Source organism: Phoca vitulina, unplaced genomic scaffold (assembly GCF_004348235.1).
Source record: "Phoca vitulina isolate PV1807 unplaced genomic scaffold, GSC_HSeal_1.0 scaffold24, whole genome shotgun sequence".
In the NCBI taxonomy this organism is placed as follows: Eukaryota; Metazoa; Chordata; class Mammalia; order Carnivora; family Phocidae; genus Phoca; species Phoca vitulina.
In genome coordinates, this window is record NW_022589727.1 from 7,314,917 (window position 1) to 7,335,288 (window position 20,372).

Here is a 20,372-nt window from a genome sequence, read left to right on the forward strand (position 1 = left end):
ATTTGTGGGGGTTTTTTTCATTTATTTTTTTTAGAGAGAGCGAGAGCGAGCAAGCGAGGGGAGGAGCAGAGAGAGAGGGACAAGTAAACTCCATACTGAGTGCAGAGGCCAACATGGGGCTTGATCTCATGACCCTGAGATCACAACCTGAGCCGAAATCAAGAGTAGGACGCCTATCTGACTGAGCCACCCAGGTGCCCCTAAACTTATGTTTTATAAGTGCAGTCCAATGGGACAATAGAGCATGTGCATGAGTAGGGGAAGTAGATGCAATATGCATATGTGCCAGTCCTTGCACACATTAGAAGAGAGGGCTGATGGATGCACAGTAGACGGGAGTTCGGTAAGAATCAAAATGAGTACAAGGTAAGTGTGTTCCCTTGTAACTAAGCAGAGGCATGGACAGCCCTGGAGCCCAAGACACCTTCCATGCAAACCAAAACTGGCTTTGAATGCACAGAGATGGCAACCCAAGGGTCCTAGCATATCCTTTCTTACCTGGGTTACTCTGCTGTACTAGTCAACCACTTATGCTGAAATGACATAGAAAAGCTGGAAAGATAAGGCAGCCCACAGTTCCTTTTCCTTTCAGCCCTCCCTTACTCATCAGTCAATTGAAGGTAGAGTGTTAACAGAATGAACACATAGCAAGAAGTGAAGTAACAATAGAGTCCATCTTGTATGGTGTTTCCACTGTTCCGGCAGGGACAAAATACATAGGCCTGTAGGAGCTAGGAACTGGAAATGGCATAGGATTCTGCGTAGAAGTTAAATGCCCTTATATTTGCACTTTAAACTGACATTACATAAAGTAAAAATGCACGGTAAAATCTAGGCTAATATTTTAAAATTTTAATTATTTCCTTACAACGGCATTAAACAGCAAATAAAACACCGAGGCAAAAGAGACCGCAAAGGAAAGGGAGAAGCTGTGTGGTATCTTGAACAGTAAGCAAGCGACCAAGTGTCTCCTCCAGCAGGGGTTCTCGCCTTTGAGTGAGCACCAGGAGCGCCTGGAGGCTTGCAGCTTGCAGCACGCAGACTGCTGTGCCCACTCTCAGAGTTTCTGATTCAGGAGGTCTGGGGAGGGGGTAGCCCAGAACCCATGTTTTGTAAACTCCCAGGTGTTGTGGACGCTGCTACCCCACACTCAGAACCACCCGTCTCGAATGTGTTCACCTCAGCCTCTGACAAGCTACACGATGCCATCAAGAAAGTACCTGCTGTTACCTCGTAAATGTTCAGTTGCTCCACCAAGTCCAGGTCGGTCCCTTTCTTGTTCAAGTGCCGCTGGGACACGGCCGCAATGCCCAGTTCTTCCAGGCAGTCCACCACATCGTAGAAGCTGTCTTGGTCTGGCAATCCCGACAGAGTCTGAAGAAAGAACAGGACACGAACATGTTTTAGGGAACTGTCTCAAGGATCTCAAAGCATTTTTTTGCAGGGTGGCCGGTGGCCAGGATTATAACTATATGGGACAAACCAAGACAGATGACCAGATCATTGGAGAAAAACTCCTTTAGTGTGGTAAGCAGAATGCACCCCAAGAGCCCACCCCTGGCATAGAGGTTCTGTATAATCCCTTCCCCTTGAGTCTAAGCAGGACACTCCCATCATTGAATTACATCACATGGCAAAGGTGAAGGGATTTTACAGATATTCAAGACCCAAATCAGCTGATTTTGAGTTAATCACAGGGAAGATTATCCTTGGTGGGCCAGACCTAATCAGGTGGGCCATTTAAAAGCAGGTTTAGGCATTTCCAGAGCTCAGAGACTAGGAGAGAGATTATCCTGCGGGCCCCAAAGAAGCAGCAAGCCACCATGAGTTCTCCAGCTGCAAGGAAATGAGCTCTGCCAACAAACACAAAAGCTTGGAAGAGGATCCCAGGCCTCAGACCAGATTCCAGTCCTGGTCGACACCTTGACTACAGCTTTGTGAGCCTCTGAGCAGAGGACCCAGCTAGGCAGTGCCTGGAGCCTGTCCCATGGAAACTGTGTTGTTTTAAGCTGCTAAATTTGTGGTAATTTGTTACATGGCAATAGAAAACTAACATGCTCAGTGATTAGAAACTCCTGTTAGGATCAATCTACCAAACAGCTGAAGTTGTAACAATGTAATGATTCTTTTTTCTTTCAATTTGGTAGGCCTTCCCCTGGGTCTATGAAATTTAGGAAAACGTGAGAAATTTCAAAGCAGCAACCAAGAGACAAAAAGATAACCCAAGGTGTGAGAAAAGCTAACTTCTCTTTGAATTCTGTGTCTCTTAAAAGAAGGTTGATCTCTCAGACAGGGCTTCTGCTCAGAACTGGAGGGACCCTCGAGGTGATTTACTGCAAGCCCTTATCTCCTGAGTCGGGGAGATGAGGCCTGGGGAGTGAAGGGGTTTGCCTGAGGGAACAAGAAGTTCCTGCAGACCTGGGGCAGAAGCCTCGCCTCTCACGCACTCATGCTTTTGCACAAATTATTCTGGCCTGGAATTCCAAACACAGGTCTTTACTCCCTATTTCATTGCCTTTGTACTTCCAAAAGCTCTACATATAGATTTCAAAATTATTCTGAACTCGGAAGAGAAGAGACCAACACTGTCTTAAGAACATTCACAGCACCAACTTTTCCAATGCTTCTATTTGGGGGCTATTAATAATTGGAAAGAATGTCTATTCATAACCCAAATAATGGCTTTTTCCTTTCAATGCTGAACAAAGAGGACACAACTTACTGCTATTGAGATCAGAAAGGAATGAAAAATAACAGGGATGGGATAACTTAATTATTCAGGGGCCACCAGCAAGGACCCAGAACAGGAGGCTGTGAAGCAGTCAGACTCCGTAATAAACAGGTGCTCACCCCTAAGGGGCCAAGTGCAAAAGAACACGCCAGAGCCTGCAGGTGCCAGGTAAAGCAGCATCTCTGCATTAGTGGACAACAGTCCCCTGAGTGGTCCCTGGCTCCCGACCGAAGCGAACAAGTATGCAGCCTTTCGAAGAATCTTATCATCAGAACAATCCATCTTCTGGTTTTAGTGAAAATCCTTGAACCTGTTAAAAGATGAGGAAAAGAAAACGGGACCCCAAAGCCAGGGCAGGGCTGGTGAATGGAGGTGCCCTGATTGGGGCCTCTGCCAAATTCTCCATTTGAGGAACCTAGGTGAGTTGACATTTAGTGTTGGATTTAAAACTTCCTACTCAACTGTGTGGGGGCCACGATGAGCCACAGAGGGGCCTCCTCACCTCTTCTTTCCCTTTGCTTTTTCTTTCCTCTTTTCCCTGCTGAGAGTCAACTGCAGTTCTTACCAAAGTTTCCAGGGGGTTAAATTCCAGGACCTAATTCCCATTGCCTTAGCAAGCCCAACCATGATGGGCAGGGGGGAGTTTCTATTAATTAAACAATTAGGTTCAAGGAACTGAACAGACTCAGGGAGACTTGCTCAATAATAGGTCCAAAAGCCAGGGTATTAAGAGGTCATCTGTCATTTCCACCATGAAAATTTGGGCTGGAGCCAAGCCCACGTACACCCCCTTCCATGTGTAGCTGCAGGGGAGATGGCCTTTTGCCACCAACAAATACAGGTGCTTTTCTCCAGTTGCAGGGAAAGAGGACTCTCCATCCTAGAAACACATTCACCTATTTTCAGCTGATTCTCTAACATGCTCAGCAAATTGTGCCATGCCCCCACCACTCCCTGGGTCCTGTCCTCCCACTTCTACCCTGACACCTCACGGCTAAACTGCCTCCTTCTGGCAAAGGTGGCAGCTACCCCCGAGAAGTCTGTGAGGCAAACATCTCCTAATGCCTTCACTTTCAGATGACACTCATGACCCGCCCCCCCTTCCTGCTTTCTCTCAGACCTCGTCTTGCCAGGACTGGTGACACGTCAATCTTCACAAGCATCTCTCCCAGGGAGAAATTTCTGTCCTAAAAGACATTTTCTTTCCCTCTCCTGGGTTCTCACTGATTGCATCAAATCTTTCTTATAGGATGCAACCAGTGTGGCAAATGCCTGCACACAAATTTTCAGAGCAACATTATTTGTGAAATCCAAAAGCTGTAAAAACTCATCTCCTTCAATGGGAGGATCCACTGTGGTGTAGCTATGTAACAGAATACGACGCAGCAGCAGAAAGGAACACCATTAATACCCTCAGTAACAGATCAGCCTCAAAGGCATTATGCTGAGTGAGAGAAGCCAGCCTCAAAGGGTCACCTCTATCCTGTATGGTTCTATTCGACACTGATGAAATGACAAAACTATAGTGCTAGAGAATGGTTGTCAGGGGTAGGAAGAGGGAATCAGGAGATCACTATAAATGGCTAACATGAGGGAGATTTGGGGGAAGATGGGAATGTTCTATATCCTAACTCTGAAGGTTATGCATAGCTATACAAGTTTTACAACTGACACAGCTGAGTTTTTTGTTTTTTTGTTTTTTTGTTTTTTTACAAGTTTCTGGGATGGTAATTAACAAATGAAATGTAAAAACAAAGGCGAATACTCAGCATGAATCCCATCCAGGTTACTTACCCCCCTTCCCTGAAAGCTCCAAGCCAGCCTCACAATAACAGTAATACCTCTTGTGACTCATGCCCTCTCATCTGCCTCTTCCTATTCTATAAGGTGGTCAGTACCTGAGCCTCTCAAAGTGGGGGGTTCCCACTGAGGGGATTTCAGCTGGATCAAGACAGTGCATCATAGAACGTCAGCTTGCAGGATGAGAAATGGTTAGTTTCTGATGTTCCTTCAGATCTGACAACACAGGGTCAGGGGTTAGGAGCAGGAATGGGGGGGGGGATTAGTCTGGCTCTTGGAAACCCCCCATTAATGTCCCTGTTTAACAGAGAGAGCAAATGCCAGTCTCAGAACCCTAAGCAGGCTAAAATGTAGCATGCTTGTTTTGTCATAAAAATGTTCATATTTCGAATTCCATGTTATTGGTCCATCTTTCATTTTGTTGAAAGAAAGCTTAGACAAGCAATATAATAATTGCCCAGATTTCAGAGTCTGAATTTTTTCCAGACCCATATTAACATTTCAATTTATTTTTTTCTTTGTTTGGGATCTCAGGAGATTTTACTCACTGGGGCAATAAACAGGCCTAACATTCACCAAAGGAAAACAAACCCAGGGTGAGTGCCAGTCGTTTATCTGACCTTTTTTGAGAAAAGGATGACATTTGGAGTAACGTCCACAGGACCTTCCTCGACTTCCCCTGAGCCAGAACTAATAAAAGATGAGACAGAACTGCCAGAAGAGGAAGAGTAAGCGAGGAATTCCTGGACATTAAATGCCATCTGATGCCAAGGAGAATGTGACACGCGCTGGGTCCTTGCCAGTGAGTGGCAGCAGACTGCCCACACACACCCGTGGACGCTGCGGGGACCATCAGAACCGCCCAGCGCGGCCTCCACCAATAGGATGGGTAGCATTACAATGGAAAACCCCAGGCAAGAGGGAAAAATCCATTTTTGCTGAAGTCCACGGTTTCCAAAAAAATGTCACTGACTGAAAACGACAGGAAATAGATGACCTTAATCTTAAAAAGCAACAACAGAAAATTGCTTTAAAATTGCAAGGTAAAATCAACTCACAAAGACATCTGAAAACATAAATAGAATTCTTAGGGTTATCCTACAGAAAAGTACTGCCCATCCCTCACCAGGACTGTAGAAGAATTACGTGGGTCCTCATCAACAGATGGCATTTCATTAAAAAGCAATCCTGCCAATGAGACCCGGGGGGAAAATGTGTGTTGTTTTACTATATATTTCTTTTCATCTTAAGAGCTTTAATGTCCTTATGTTTCCACTGGGTTCTTAATATATTGAGGATTGTATAATTTTCTGCCCTATTGTTTGCAATTTCCCAATTTGCCACTTGCCCTTAGCATTTGTTTGTGGTTTTCATTTTACAAATAAGATCCTTTTATAGTTTTATGCAGTGAAACATTTTAAAAGTCCTTCCCTTTGGATTCTTTTTAACAGGTTTGATGAGTAACATACTCTTCACCTACCAGAGACAAATTAATCTTCACCTCTACTTCGCGTTTTTCTACTGTCTGATGTGTTACGCTGAACTCTAACCTGTCTGAAATTCATTTCAGTATCTGTCAAAGGACGTATTTGTTTATTTCCATTTAGCACACCCCCGTCTGCAATCATGAATGACGCTAAGCCATCCCTACTGACAGCAGTCCTAGGGGGAGTTGTCCTGTGCAGTGAGGTCTGTCTCAGAGGTCCTCTGCCCCCATCATCTGTCTGCTGAGGAAAGAGCCAGGACCGCATTGTTTTAATCCTTAGAGTTTGCACAACCGTTTAATATCTAGTAGAAATTACTTCTCATAATGCTTTGTACTAATGTGTCCCCAGTCCATCAGGGGAAATGTTTCTCTAGTTGTACCTCATGAAGAGATTCTGAAGCTTCTCTGAAGAACCACCCATCACTGCAATTGGTACTGTAGGCCTATGCCCAGCCACCTGCGGAGGAAAGGCAGGACCATGGGGTGGTTACTGTGATTCCTGAGGTCTAGGGCAGAGCCATCTGAAGGACATACCCCCCTTCAACTGCAGTTTCAAGGAGAAAAGGACTCCGGTCCCAAGAGTGGGCTGTCCCAGGGCAGCATGGGGTCAGCACCCTCTCCAGGGAAGGATCCTTAAGACAACTACTGCCCTCCCAGCTGGTGACCAGGAGGGATGGGCTGGGAGGGAGGAGAGCACAAGGGTGATATCACCTTCATAAGAGGAGGATGGGACCCGCCCCCAGCAGTCAGAATTCAATAAGCAGTGGAACAAGAGTGCCTTCATTTCTCTTGGACTGTAAGCTATTTTCTTAGGGTAAAACTTGCGGATTTATATTCTTTTTAAAAAAATTATTTGAGAGAGAGAGGAAAAGAACAAGCACACATGAGCAAGGGGAGGGCAGAGGGAGAAGGAGAGAGGGGGAGAGAGAGAGAGAGAGAGAGAGAGAAAGAATCTTAAGTAGACTTTGTGCTGAGCATGGAGCCCGACACGGGGCTCGATCCCATGACTGTGAGACCATGACCTGAGCAGAAACCAAGAGTCGGATCTTTAACTGACTGAGCCTCCCAGGAGCCCCAAAACTTGCTAAATTATATTCTTAAGGAAAAATGTTTTTAAGGGGACATCCTGATCGGAAAAGTAATCATAAAATTCTCACTCTCATCTCTCTGGTTTTGCTGGAAAAGACCAAAGCCGAGAAAGCACACAGACACTCCCAGGCCTGCACACGTATGTGCACCAGCATGCATACACACACACACACCATTTCCTCCTGCAAACAACAACATTGTAGCCATGGTTCCAGCCACCATCATGGGGGTCCTAGGTGATGTGGCTCTTCCTCAGAGGGCAACTGTAGATTTTCACCTTGTATTAGTTCCCTGGGGCTGCCGTAACAATGTACCACAAACTGGGTGGCTTAAGCCAGCCAAAATGTACTTCCTCACGGTTTGGGAGACGAGAAGTCTGACAGCAAAGTGTCAGCGGGGCCATGCTCTGTCTGAAGGCTCTAGAGGAGGATCCTTCTCTGCCTCATCCTACATTGGCTGTTGGCAATCCTTGGCATTCCTTGGCTAACAGATGTATCACTCCAATCTCTGCCTCTGTCTTCACACAGCTGTCTTCCTCATATACATGTGCATACATCATCTGCCCTGTGTGTCTCTTTTCCTCTTCTTCTAAGGACACCAGTCATGTGGGATTACGGCCCACCTTAATGACCTCATCTTATCTTGATTATATCTGTGAAGACCCTATTTCTAAATTAGGTCACATTCACAGATATTCATAGCATTTAAGACTTCAACATGTCTGTTAAGGGGACATAATTCAACCCTTAACGATCATCAACCAACCTTGTTCACTAAAGTCATCGCATAAACCAGCAGCTCTGTGTCGACCCCATCTTTTTCCTCCAGGATTTCCATGATATTTGACCAGGGTTTGACTCCTAGGAGTAAAGAAAAAATCATTAGGAACAACAAGTCAATGCTTCTTATCCAACTCATATCACAGTTTATCCAAAGATTTATCACCCAACGATGGCAGTGTCTTTCAGTCACCAAATTTCAAAGCGTAACACTATCCTTAGGGTGGACTTCAACATGCTTCTAATTTGGCAATAATAAGCCACGTCATTCTCATCCACTTGAAAATGTATACTCTCTATTGTCAGCATGGCTATAGATTTGCTTGAAAGTTCCCTTTATATTAAATCTGTAATTTGAAAAAATCCATTCATGTGCATTTCGCTCTCTGAGCATGGAAACACTTGATAAATACTCTCTGTATGTCCACCAGCATGTTATGCTCTGATCTCCTGCAAGGAAGGGGGATGTGGGAGATCTTTACATTCACTCAAACAGTAGACTCCAAGAAATACCAGTGAAACCTCTGTTAGCAAACATTTCAAGAACAGAGGTATATTACCTCTATTCAATCCAGGCACAAATACTGTTTAAGTATCAACAGGGTACAAAGAACCGGGTTCTTGGTGAAGAGAGGGCAGGAAAACCCAGCACATTCAGGACTGCCATGCCAAGGCCAAGGTCACAAAGGGGATACAAAACCTGGACACGATTTCCTACGTCTGAGATAAACATTTGAAGTGAAATATTGCCTCTCCCTTGGCATGGCAGAATGGACATGAAGCTCCTTCCTGCTCTCTCTATAAAGATCTCAAAGGGACAGTGCTTATTTTTGCTAATAAGAGTAAATTCCGAAATACTGTAAAATCAGTGGCTTCCAAATGCAGGTTCTTGAATGAGTTATGTCAGAGCTGATCTGCTGGCCTTGAGAACAAAGCTCCCCAAGGACCGCAGTGATCTCGTTCTTATTTCCTTGTTCTTAGCACAGTGTCTGGCACATAACAGGTCTGAATAGTAAGCGGAGATCTTTGAGAGGGCATAAAGTGGGTTAAGCTGGAAGTTTTTTAAGATTTTATTCATTTATTTGAGTGAGAGAGAGAGTGTACAAGAAGGGGGAGAGGGAGAGGCAGAAGCAGACTCCCGCTGAGCCAGGAGCCCAAGGTGGGGCTCGATCTTAGGACCTGGAGATCATGACCGGAGCCTAAGGCAGACGCCCAACCATCTAAGCCACCCAGGTACCCAGGCTGGAGCACTTTTAAAAGAGCCAGAGGACAAATGCACACAGTAAGAGAAGGAAGGAGGTCAGGAGAATTTTAAAAAGGAACAGGGACCTACTATATGATGTTAAGAAAACACATATAGTTTAATATAGAGGTCTGCGGGCTCTCCTAGCTAGCAAACAGAAAGCCTCTCCTTGGGCAAAATTGCCCAGTTGGTCAGAACCAGGCAAGCTTCTCTAACCCTTTCTAACTCCAAACACAAACACAGGACCCTTTGCCTGCTAACTGCTGACATATCTCCTGGCTGATATTTACCATCAAACTGTTCTGAAATCCACACCTGTTCTTCAAACCCCAGCAAAGTAACTCTTTCTGCCCTCATGACAGTCAATGTGGTCAGTAGATCTTGAGTCTCACTGTCAGGTGCAGTTCGAGCACTCCAAGTACTTCTGCTGTGTTTAGGACAAGCGCAACTGGTATTATTCACACTCCGCACCCAACCTCAGCATAAAACACGGGTTCTAGTGGGTTACCCACATATGGTTACAAGGGAGACTGCAGGAGATAACGCTGAAAAGCATTTCCAACGGTGCTAATGGGCCCAGACAGCTTTCTGGTTGCATACTTTGGAGCCAAAGATGCCAAACAGGGCCTGGGGAAGGAAAGGCCAAGAAGCAAAGGTGGGTTTTCCTGAGAGCGGGAAGTGTAGCCAGACCATCTCCTCTCTCTCACAGACATACTCGTGTGCACACCATTTAATCCTTTATAATGAACACACTCAAACACTGGCTTAATTTAATTGAAAAATGTGTTCTTCAGCTGTGATATCTGATTACCTTTTAAAGATTTCAAAGCCGGGAAACTTGCATATATTCCTACACTGTTGAGATGAATGTTTACTCTTCTTTGATTGTTTTGGGGCCAGAAAATGGGAAACATCTAAAAGCAAGAAGGTGAAGGGGAGGAAACAGTTTGGTGCAAAACAGCTTTGGCAGCGCTCAAGCTGGCCCATGGGAAGCACCAGCTGCCCAACTTGCCCAGGAGCTGCACCTGCTGCAACTAAATGGTCCAGGTCAACCCACCCCCCAACCTCTGCTTGCTCCATACAGTGTGTGTGAATCCGTGTGTGTGTGTAGGGGGGTGGGTCCTGTATTAGAATCATAAACCACATGATCTGACGCCCCAAAGAACTGGAATGAACAGGGGCTCAGGAAATGCATCTACATAGGAGTGACCGTGTCAACCTTGGAGAATCCCGGGAGGTGTCAGGGAGATAACGCACTTTGTCTTTTTGCCCCAGCGCTCATGAAGTACATGAGGAGACAATAATTTCCTTAATCATGACCTTCTGTCTCCAGCTCCACCCCCAGACACTGGCTCTGTGAGTAGAGGCTCCACGAGAGCCCGTTTTTCCTCTGATGTTTCAAGCACATAGTTGGCATTTAAATATTTATTGAATAAATGAGTTTTGTATGAAAAATACTTGGCAGTGTCCAGTACATAACAGGCACTTGAATGTCAGTAGCTGTAATTGTCATGGTGGCGGGTGGCGGTGGTGACACCCACGCTTACCCAACCGGCTTCTACACGCTCCCAGGCAGGTCCCCTCTTCCCGCCAAACCGCAGGGCCTCTCTCTCAACCCAGAAGAAGCAAGCGCACCAGACAGGACTCAATGCGTTCTCCCTCTGACCTTCCTCCTAGGTCTCTGTGGTAACTGCTCCCCTCCAAAGAAAGATATTTAGCCCAAGGCCTCGTACACGGGGTGATCTAACACTCCATCAGAAGGGCAGCATGTTTCATGTCTTTCTACGTGACTGTCAAACGCACTTATGCATGCTTCTGCTATAGATAACCATGGAAACAGAGCTGGAGTTTCATCACCTAACTTCCACCATGCTCTGGGAGCGCTGCACAGATCACTATATCCTCGAGCAGAAGTCAGAGACGGGATGGCTTCAAAGGATGGCTGGATTTGTCTCCCCTGTCTATCATGTGTGATCAACACGGTTAGGAATGATGTCAGAGCTCATTACCTCACATCCCAGTGAAAATGGAACTTCTCCAAAAGCAGTGCTGACCCCAAAAGCACTTGCTGACCCAAGTGCTGACTCAAGATTTATGACTGAAATTTCAAAATAAATTCCCCAGTCTGGTCACCTGCCCCACCCTCTCTCTGAGGGGCAGACCCATACTGTCAGTGGGAAGGGCACCTTTCCAGGGGAGCAGAGGGTTCAGTTCTCAGTTTCCTGCCAACCCCCACAGGGGCAGTCTCAATGAAAGGGAGCCTCTGTTGATGGCAAGATGACAGAGCCAGGCCCTCTCACAGGTGCCTGTCCACACTCACGGCCTTTCTCTCTTCCTGGCACACCCTGGCCACCAGAATGGGAAAGTGACCCGAAGACGCCAGGAAAGAGGTGACCGAGCAGGAGCTTGGGTACTGTGCCACTCTCAGGACACTAGTGCCAGTCCACCTCTCCATTCCAGCCCCTGAGCAAACGGGCCGACCGCCTGGCTCAAAGGGGGCATATTTCATGTTACTTAATTCATAGTTATTAGTCCCTATGATGGACTTAGAGCCCTGAGCTTCTATCCCTGCTCCACTCTGCCCAGCTGGCCCACTCCTGGCAAAAGGGCAAACCATCCACACTCACAGACCGCACCCTTCTGGGTAAGCCCTGCGCTGCCTGCGTGGTCTTTATAAAGCAACCAGACCAATCTGTTCTGGACTCATCCGCTGTAGGTGGTGGTCATTTTAGAGGACTCCTACCTTATTTGTTGGTTTTCTTTGCTGATTGTTTAAACCTGACAGTTTTCATCATCCAAAAGAATTCCTTTCTATTAAAAAAAAACAAAACCCCGGGGCACCTGGGTGGCTCAGTCGTTAAGCGTCTGCCTTCAGCTCAGGTCATGATCCCAGGGTACTGGGATCGAGCCCCACATCGGGCTCCTTGCTTAGCGGGGAGTCTGCTTCTCCCTCTCCCACTCCCCCTGCTTGTGTTCCTTCTCTCACTGTGTCTCTCTCTGTCAAATAAATAAATAAATAATCTTAAAAAAAAAAAAAAAAAAAAAACCCAGTCTATACTTCAGCATGCCCATTCTCTACCCTAGCCCACAGAGGAATGGATCTGAAGCCACTTTGAGGAGTAAAATTTATGGCTTATTTATAAACTTGTACACCAACGGACATGCTCCGTTGGCCCTCAGTCACCTCTGGCACCTCTCTCTAGCCCTTCACCCAGCTGAGAGGGAAATGAAGAGCTGCTTCTAAACCGGCCAAGTGGAAACCCACCTGGGCGTCACGGTGCTCTCTGCAGAGCACCATGACATATTTAGATGTTTAATTCCATCATAGGGCTCAGGAACAATTTAGCAGTAAAACAGGATGATGTTATATGTATGCATTATAAAATCACGGCCAAGACCACACATGTCCACAGAGAAACATGCTATTGAACCACATGATAGGCTATGTCTGAGTTTTTCCATTAGTGCTGCTTTTTATTCAGCTGCCTAGCTCTCAGTAGCAGACAGATGCAGTAGCTGCCAAGAAGTTAAGAAATTTTATAGGCAAAGCCATCAAGTTGAGAAAATAATCCATTAGCTACCTTTTTTTTTTTTTTAACAAATTGGGAAAAGATGGCCATCGTTTTGTCTTGGGAGAAACACTGAAGATGGCAGAGAGCCTCTGGCTGAGCTGGTCGATGGACTCTCAGATGTGGGTACCAAGTCCTGGGTTATCTCAGGATCACTCCTCTAACCAACCCCCCCACCAAAAAAAAACCAAAAAAACACACCCTTTATAGACTGTGAAGTCCAAGGAAGGAGATTCTAAACTCCCAACTCAATAAGCCAAAGGAAGACCCCAAGGCCGTGAGAAGGCTTATCCCTTAAATGCAGCCCCCATGAGAAGGGCCCATGGGTTACCCGAAATTTAGGACAGGAAAACAAGAAGTCCATCAACTGTCCTCAAGTAATCCCCAGAGTTGGGGGATGGAGTATGACCCCTCCAAGGACCAATAAAATGGTCTGCCTCTCTGTCTTCCCATATACTCACCTTTGGCCCTAAACTTCATTAATTGGCCTTGGAAACACAAACCCTGGTTTCTGAGGAACTGGCTGTCTTCATTAAGGATTCTCAGCTGGCCCCATAATCTGCTCTTGGCCGTAAGAGATTTAAAATGTGGCACCAGATGGAAACATGCTGTGGTAGAAAGAAACACACAGGCCTGCCCTGGTCTGCGATCCATCTTCCAGATTCAAGGCCCCTGTCCACACACGAGGGGGTGTCTCTCTCACAACTCCCCACCCCTCAGGCACAAGCCTAGAGTTACCTCCAGCCTGCGATCCACCATGCCTGGTGCTGACATCTGCCTGTGCATTCATGGGCAATGTATGAGAGCTCAATTTATGGCCCAGGGTGGCTTTCATTAACTTACATGCAAACTGTCGAAGTAACTAGTGAGCTACTTTCTTTCACCTTTGGATTCAGCACTAGAAGGTGGGTCTCAGAGCAATGCTGAGTCAGAGATACAAATGGTTTGAATCAAAGAATGCTATCTAGGCCCCTTGTTTTTGACAGTTGTATCTGGGCTGCTTTGTGCGTAAGCAAGAAACACATACATGAAACTGTAAGGAAATATACCAATATACCAACCTGTTAACAGTTATTTCTGTCTGCTGAGATTAGAGGTGATTTGTTATGGTCTTCCTTTATACTTTTTTCCCAAATTTTCTACAGAGTATTAGTGTTATAAAAAGAAAAAAAAATGTTATCAAGTTTTGGTTCTTCTTTGGGTCTTTGTGGGGAGGATAGTGGTAATGATAATATCCTACTGGAGAACAAACCCCTAAATTTTTTTAAAAGGACAAAACCAAAAGCTCCTAACATTTTAGCTTCAGGCTTCACAATATTATAGGGGCCACAGCATGTTACACACTAAACCAAATCCAAAGGCCTGTATGGAAGGCCTGCCTGCCGTGGGCCAGCTAGGCGCTGGGACACCAAGAGGAGACCCAAAGACCCTGCCACCCTCCAGCGGGGCACACGCTCGTGGGAAGCATCAATGACAACAACACAGCAGAGAAGGGGACATACAGGGCTCGGAGTGCATGTGATTGACCCAAGCTAGGGAAGGGGCAGTGCAGGCCAGGTGGGAGGTGGGGGTGGCAGGTGGACAGGGGCTGGATGGTGAAGGGTCAGTTGCAGGGTTTGGACCTAATTCTGTAGGCACTGGGAAGCCACCGGCAGGGAACCAATGTGACCAAATTTGTGTTTCAGGAGAATCGGCCGATAGCAGAGGTGAGGGTAGCACTTTGAGGAGGTGAGTGATGCCAGGTGACAGATGGAGAGGGCCCCCAGTAGAGGGGTATGAGATTGGAGGGAAGGAAGGGAGAACATTCAAGGAACACCTAAGGGTCAGAGCCAATAAAGCGTGTGTGAGAGGAGTAGAGAAAAGAGCCACAGTGACCGGGACAAAATGGGAAAGGGGAGAAGGAGCTAGTTCTCTGGGTTCAGTGGAGGGGGCTGGGGACAGGGCATAAACGTAAGCTCAGGGTCTGACCTGACCTGGGTAAGCCTATGAGTGCTGTTCTTTGCACTGTTTTTGTTTTTGTTTTTGTAAGATTTTATTTATTTATTTGACAGAGAGAGACACAGCGAGAGAGGGAACACAAGCAGGGGGAGTGGGAGAGGGAGAAGCAGGCTCCCCGCTGAGCAGGGAGCCTGATGCGGGGCTCGATCCCAGGACCCTGAGATCATGAGCTGAGCCGAAGGCAGACACTTAACAACTGAGCCACCCAGGCGCCCCTGTTCTTTGCACTGTTAAACCATGTTCCATCCCTGATCTTTGTGTACTTACAATTCTAAAAAATAAGTTTCCAACAGCAGGGAGTCCGCACAAAGGGAATTCTGTTCATTCTCAATTCTGTTTCGACCGTGTTAAAAACGGGAGCCCCCCTCCAGCAGACATGTCCACCTTGCTGTAATAGTGGGTGCGGACTGCTTACCCCTTTTTGTGTCCACAGCAGAGACAGCCTGGATCAGAAGAGGTGCATTTGACTCGGAGTACTCCACAAAGACGAGCAGCAGCTTCAGGGCTGTCTTCACCACCAGCCGGAACTACCCAGAAAAGAGAAAAGCATCATGCAGCTGTGGACAGTCTGCGTGCACCTGAAGACAGGCTGGCCCCCGTGCTTGCTTTGGCCTGGGGAGCTCTTCTCCGTGAGTACACAGATTCCTTTGCCGGATGCCTCAGAAGCAGGAATTAGTATTATCTCCATTGCACAGATCAGGAAACTGAGGCTCTGACTATGCCGCCCACAGCCAGAAATAGAACCAGATTTCGAACCCAGGGCCTCTGGCTCCAGAGCTCACACCCTGTCATCTCTCAACAAACAAGGTAGCACTTGCCACATCGGTTGCTTCATTTATCCAGACTAGAGCACTATGAGGTAGGAACCATCACAATTCTTGTTTTTCCAGTAAGGAAGCAAGCACAGCAAGGTAAAGGACTTGCCCAAAGCCACACCACTGAGCTGAGGCAAGCAGGAATCTGAACCAAGCCCCATCCTGCTGGGCCCAGGGCACAGCATTTGTGAGGAGCCACCCATAGCCCAGGGGCCTTCCGTCACACAGGCCACAGGTTACCCACCCAGAGAAATTCCCAAGCCTCCCAGCTGAAGCTTCACCAGCCCTGGGGGCTACCTGTGTAGGGGGGGGGGGGTTTCAGGTCACCTCCCACCCCATCCCCCCAGATGCTGCTGCTGCAACTCATTACCCATAGTCTCCCTTCCCGGAGTCCCGCCTTCCAAGAACCCCCTTCTAAAGGAACTCACCCACCGACTCTCTCCTGGAAATGGGTTCAAATCACGCATCTAAGAAATAAGGAGCCTGCTCTGGGCTACCATCCCAGCCCCAGCCATTTGCTTGGCAATGCCCTGCCCCCATAGACAGTAACACTTCCAAGGGGAGGGAGGCTGATCTGCATCGTGTCCTGTCTGCAGGACCCAGAACTGCATTTGGTATGGAGTGAGCCCTGCGATGTTTGCTCACTGAATGAATGAATCAGTTAATGACCAGTCAATGCACGACCCCTTGACTCCATCACCTTGGTTATGCAGAATCAGCTCCAGGTTCTCCATTTGCAGCCCAAGGAAAGACCCAGGCCCTCCCGGAGGCAAGAGCTCACATCAAAATACTAGGGACACATGTAGATTTCACAAGGAAGTTGGAGCATCGTGCACCCCACTGTGAATAGTATCAAAATATCACCCATATCAAGTCATTTCCCCAAAGTCATGCGAACACCCGACCCCCTTGCCCTTTCTCCTCTGGCATACTTCCCTAGTAAACTCTCTTCTCCTTGACTCCACATCTCTCTCCAGCCAGTGCCTTGGTTCTCAGCTCCCCTTTATAGGAAGACTTCTCAAAAGGATTGCCACACTCCCTGCCTCTACTTCCTCACTTCCCACGGACTCTTCAACCCAATCTGATAGGGCTTCTATCACCATCGTGCAAATTAAATTTCTCCTGTTAGGGTTGTCAATGGCCTCCACGTTGTCAAATCCAATGGTTGCTTCTCTGCTCACTGAAACCCCCAACAGCACATGACACAATTGCTCCCTCCAAGAACAGTTCCCTGTCACCATGGCTGACCCCATTCTCCGACCTGAGCGGCCACTTCTTTGCTGGCTCCTTCTAGGGTACTCAACCTTTAGGTGGGGGAAGGCCTTAGAGTTCACTGCTGCATTTTTTCCTTCTCTTACCATACTCTCTCTAGGTAAGTCCATCCAGTCTCTTGGTTTTAAATTCTATCTATGACTCAATGCTAACTGTTGCACCCCAGGCCTGACCAAACTCCTGGGCTCTGACACCCACCTGACCCCTGACATTGCTACTCATATGCTAACAAGCACCTCAAATTCAGGTGGCCAGAAGAGAACCCTTGATCTCACATGGGCTCATTCCATCCCACCTACCATCCCAGCCTGTTCCCTCCACTCCCCATGTCAGCACAAGGTCCCGCCACACACTGAGTGGCCAGTGGGGTCACCCTGCACTTTTCTCACCGGGGCCCCTCCACAATCATACTGAGGACAAGCAGTGCGTTGGGCTTCCGTCCTCACCGTTATGTCCTCACCACCCTGAAAATGGAATTCTTTAGAGGGCTCTAAACTCTTTAGAGGGTTTTTACCTGCATAACTTGAGTCCTGCATTCAGTCCTCTGCTCCCATACTAGAACAGACTGAATTCCAGAGTATTTTTTTCAACCACAAGGTTGGGGGCAGAAGGGGAAAGCAAGGCATAATGAACTGCTCTATCTTTGTATGTTTAGAACTGTAGACAGTTCTTCAAGTAAATAAAACCACCTAGCAAGCCCAGGCAACTTCCTCAGTGGGAGGACTATTATTAAGTAGATTAAGCCTTCTCAGTGCCTTCCTGTACAAGATCCTGGCTGGTGCCCACCCCACTCCTCCCATGAGCTGGTCTCAGTGCCGGGGGGGGGGGCCCTTGTGCCCCTCTCATTAAGGTTCTTCCTGAGCATCTCTGTGGTCACAAGATCTTGGGCAACACAGTCCCAGGGACCCAGAACCCCCTAGCCATTCTCCCTCATGAGGCTAATTTAAAAAAAAACAAATCCATGGTTTTCTAGCAAAGTCTTTTTTTATTGGTCTCAACATGTCTATTCATGTCTGCTTCTCCTTTGTTGTAAAGGCTCTGTTTGGAGCTCTTTTGGCATTGTATTTTTATTAAAAAAAAAAAAAATCCCAAACTCTTCTGATTTCATGATTTTAGGCTTCTATTGAGCTTAAGTTTACATTTATGTGTGTTTAGAAGCCTTACTATGTGAAATTAACAAACATGTTCAATAGTTAAACTACTTTAGAGAAAAGGGCAGAATGTGAATTTATGGAAATGCATGATACTAATTGCAAGCATGTCCTAACTAATCACCAAGTATGTCCAGCAGGACTCCTCCCCAGAAATACCTTATTAGCATTACTGTAGAGACTTGAAAGTAATAAAAGCACATTACTTTAGAAGGTTTCTACATCAACCCTGATTTATCCAGAAATCATTTAATTTGATGCCCACAAGTATCTGGAATGCAGTCAAAACCCTCCAAAGCCTTGGAACAGCCGCAGCGGAGGCCACACACCCATTCCTCCAAGTCTAAACACGCTGCTCATCACAAAGCTCTTAAAAATCCACCCTTGGTGCCATTGCACTGATCTGAGACACATTCTAATAGGAAGGGCAAAGGAGGTTGCCAGCCCATGTCCACCGGGAAGGGACAAACCACAGGACAGCAAAAGACCAGAGACGCAGGCACGGTGTGGCAGCAAGAGCAAGGACCACAAATGAGGGAGCTGGGGGCAAGCTACACGGGGGCCAGCACACACACCACAGCCCGGCTCCGCTGCTGAAGGCTCCTCCAGGGGACAAGGCAGTGTCCCTCCCATGTGAACTGTTGGATTTTCAGCTCTGCCTGGTGCTGCCTCATGTTCTGATGACAGGTTTCACTGCAATGATTTACAGGCTCAAACATACGCCCAAATGGGAACCAAACTATATTTGTGATTCATGTAGTCTACACCAAAGGAAAGTCAGTAAGAATTGATTCTCATTCTGAAGGTACATCAATCTCATGAGAAGGGAGAGCGACCAGTCATAAAGGAGTACAGGGCAAAAAGGAGTCAGTCTCAGAAGCAGTGGTGCAAAGCCAAGTGGGCAAATTCCTCACATCTGGAGACTTCTGAGTGGCCACCTGCTAAGGCCACTGCAGAAGAAATACTGAACCTGGATGGTGGTGCAATGGCTGACCCCGTTTAAGGTCCCTCCCATTCCAAGAGGCTGTGCTGCTTCTTTTGACAAGATCGAGGCCTTTCCAGATGCACAGCACCCAACAGGGTTCTGTGAGGGGATAACAAAGCCATGGTCCTGACTTCACAGACATGGTCATCTCGCTGCTGAGAGAGGACTGAGAATACCTCCACACTCCACAACTGAGTGTTCTCTGTACTAGAAAACCTCAGAGCCAGGTTGCTGAGGACAGAGAGCACTTGCCAGAAGACAGCCCTGACAGTGGGGAGGGAGAGTCAATAGAAACGGCTTGCAGCTGATCCAGCTGCCTGTGGGTTTCCATGGAAGAGAAAAACTGGGTGACAGCCTTTGGGTTCGTGCTCCCACAAATAATCCCACTTCCTTAGGGCTAGAGGAAACACACCAGGGGTCTAGAGTCAGCCCTTGAGCTACACGTTCCCTGCCTTTTATATAATTACATTCTAGGGAATACTAGTATTCTATTTTAACACTAGTCCATTATAATAAATTATGCTTTATATTGCTTTAAACCATGTAGCTAAATCACAGTATTTAACAGGACTCTGAGACAACCCCTTTGTTATGAGGGAAGGACAAGAACACGCAGCCAGCTGTGAATTGTGTTTCTCTTAAGTATTTAGCACGCTTTGGGGGCCACTGGGCTGAGCTTTACTTTCTGCTTCAACTATCATTTTGCACTCCATTCTTACTCAGCATAAAAGAGAGGCCATCAGCCTTCAGAGGAACAGAGATGCCTTTTGACGGAGGGATGTAATGTTTGTCGGGTCAAGCCTCAGTCCAGGGATTGAGCCTCCAGATTCCATAAACAACTTGGGGATCCAATGTGGCCTCCATGCCAGGGAGGCTGAGGCTGAGGGAGAGGTGGCAGGATACCATCAACATAGCACTTTGCCTTTTTTTTTTTTTCTTTTCTGGGCCAACCCACAGAAAGAGCATGGTGTCAACTGGTACAGAACCCGGGTATCTGGGTTTTAGATAAAATGCAAGTACCAGATGTATGGAAAAGGAATAAAAGCCAGTTTCTCAATAATCTTGCACATTAGAGCAAACTGGAACTGCCTTCATGTTTTATTGTACTTAGAGAAACACAAGAACTATACTTAGAAGGTCAAATATGCTGCTTATTAAGTAGAAATAAAAGTATTCCAAAAAAAATCTCCAAATTCCTACTCTTCTAAAAATTCAACAACCATAAAAAGAAAACAATTTCCAAACCTCAGGATTTAAATTACAAAGGAAGTTAGAAAAACATGCTTCATTCTATTTGTTTCATTTTCCACTAAAAAAGCATAAATATATGTTCTAGAAGTGGATGCTGGTTATTAAAGCTGAATTAGAAATTGGTAAGGTAACTGACTTATAAAGCTTTGCCGCTTTATATAATAAACAATATACTGAGTATTTTAACAACAACAAAGAGCCAA

At 46.6% G+C, this 20,372-nt stretch overlaps 1 protein-coding gene across 7 annotated transcripts in view; it reads right to left on the minus strand.

Annotated features, from left to right (window-relative positions):
* The window catches only part of FHOD3 (formin homology 2 domain containing 3), a 456,179-nt gene that overhangs the window by 159,359 nt on the left and 276,448 nt on the right, over positions 1–20,372 (minus strand). For all 7 annotated transcript variants that reach the window (XM_032421241.1, XM_032421245.1, XM_032421239.1 and 4 more), the window contains 3 exons: positions 15,111–15,222; positions 7,872–7,966; positions 1,231–1,374 (listed from right to left, as the gene is read on the minus strand). In XM_032421241.1, the coding sequence (XP_032277132.1) occupies positions 1,231–1,374; positions 7,872–7,966; positions 15,111–15,222 (351 nt within the window). The remainder of the gene's footprint in view (positions 1–1,230; positions 1,375–7,871; positions 7,967–15,110; positions 15,223–20,372) is intronic.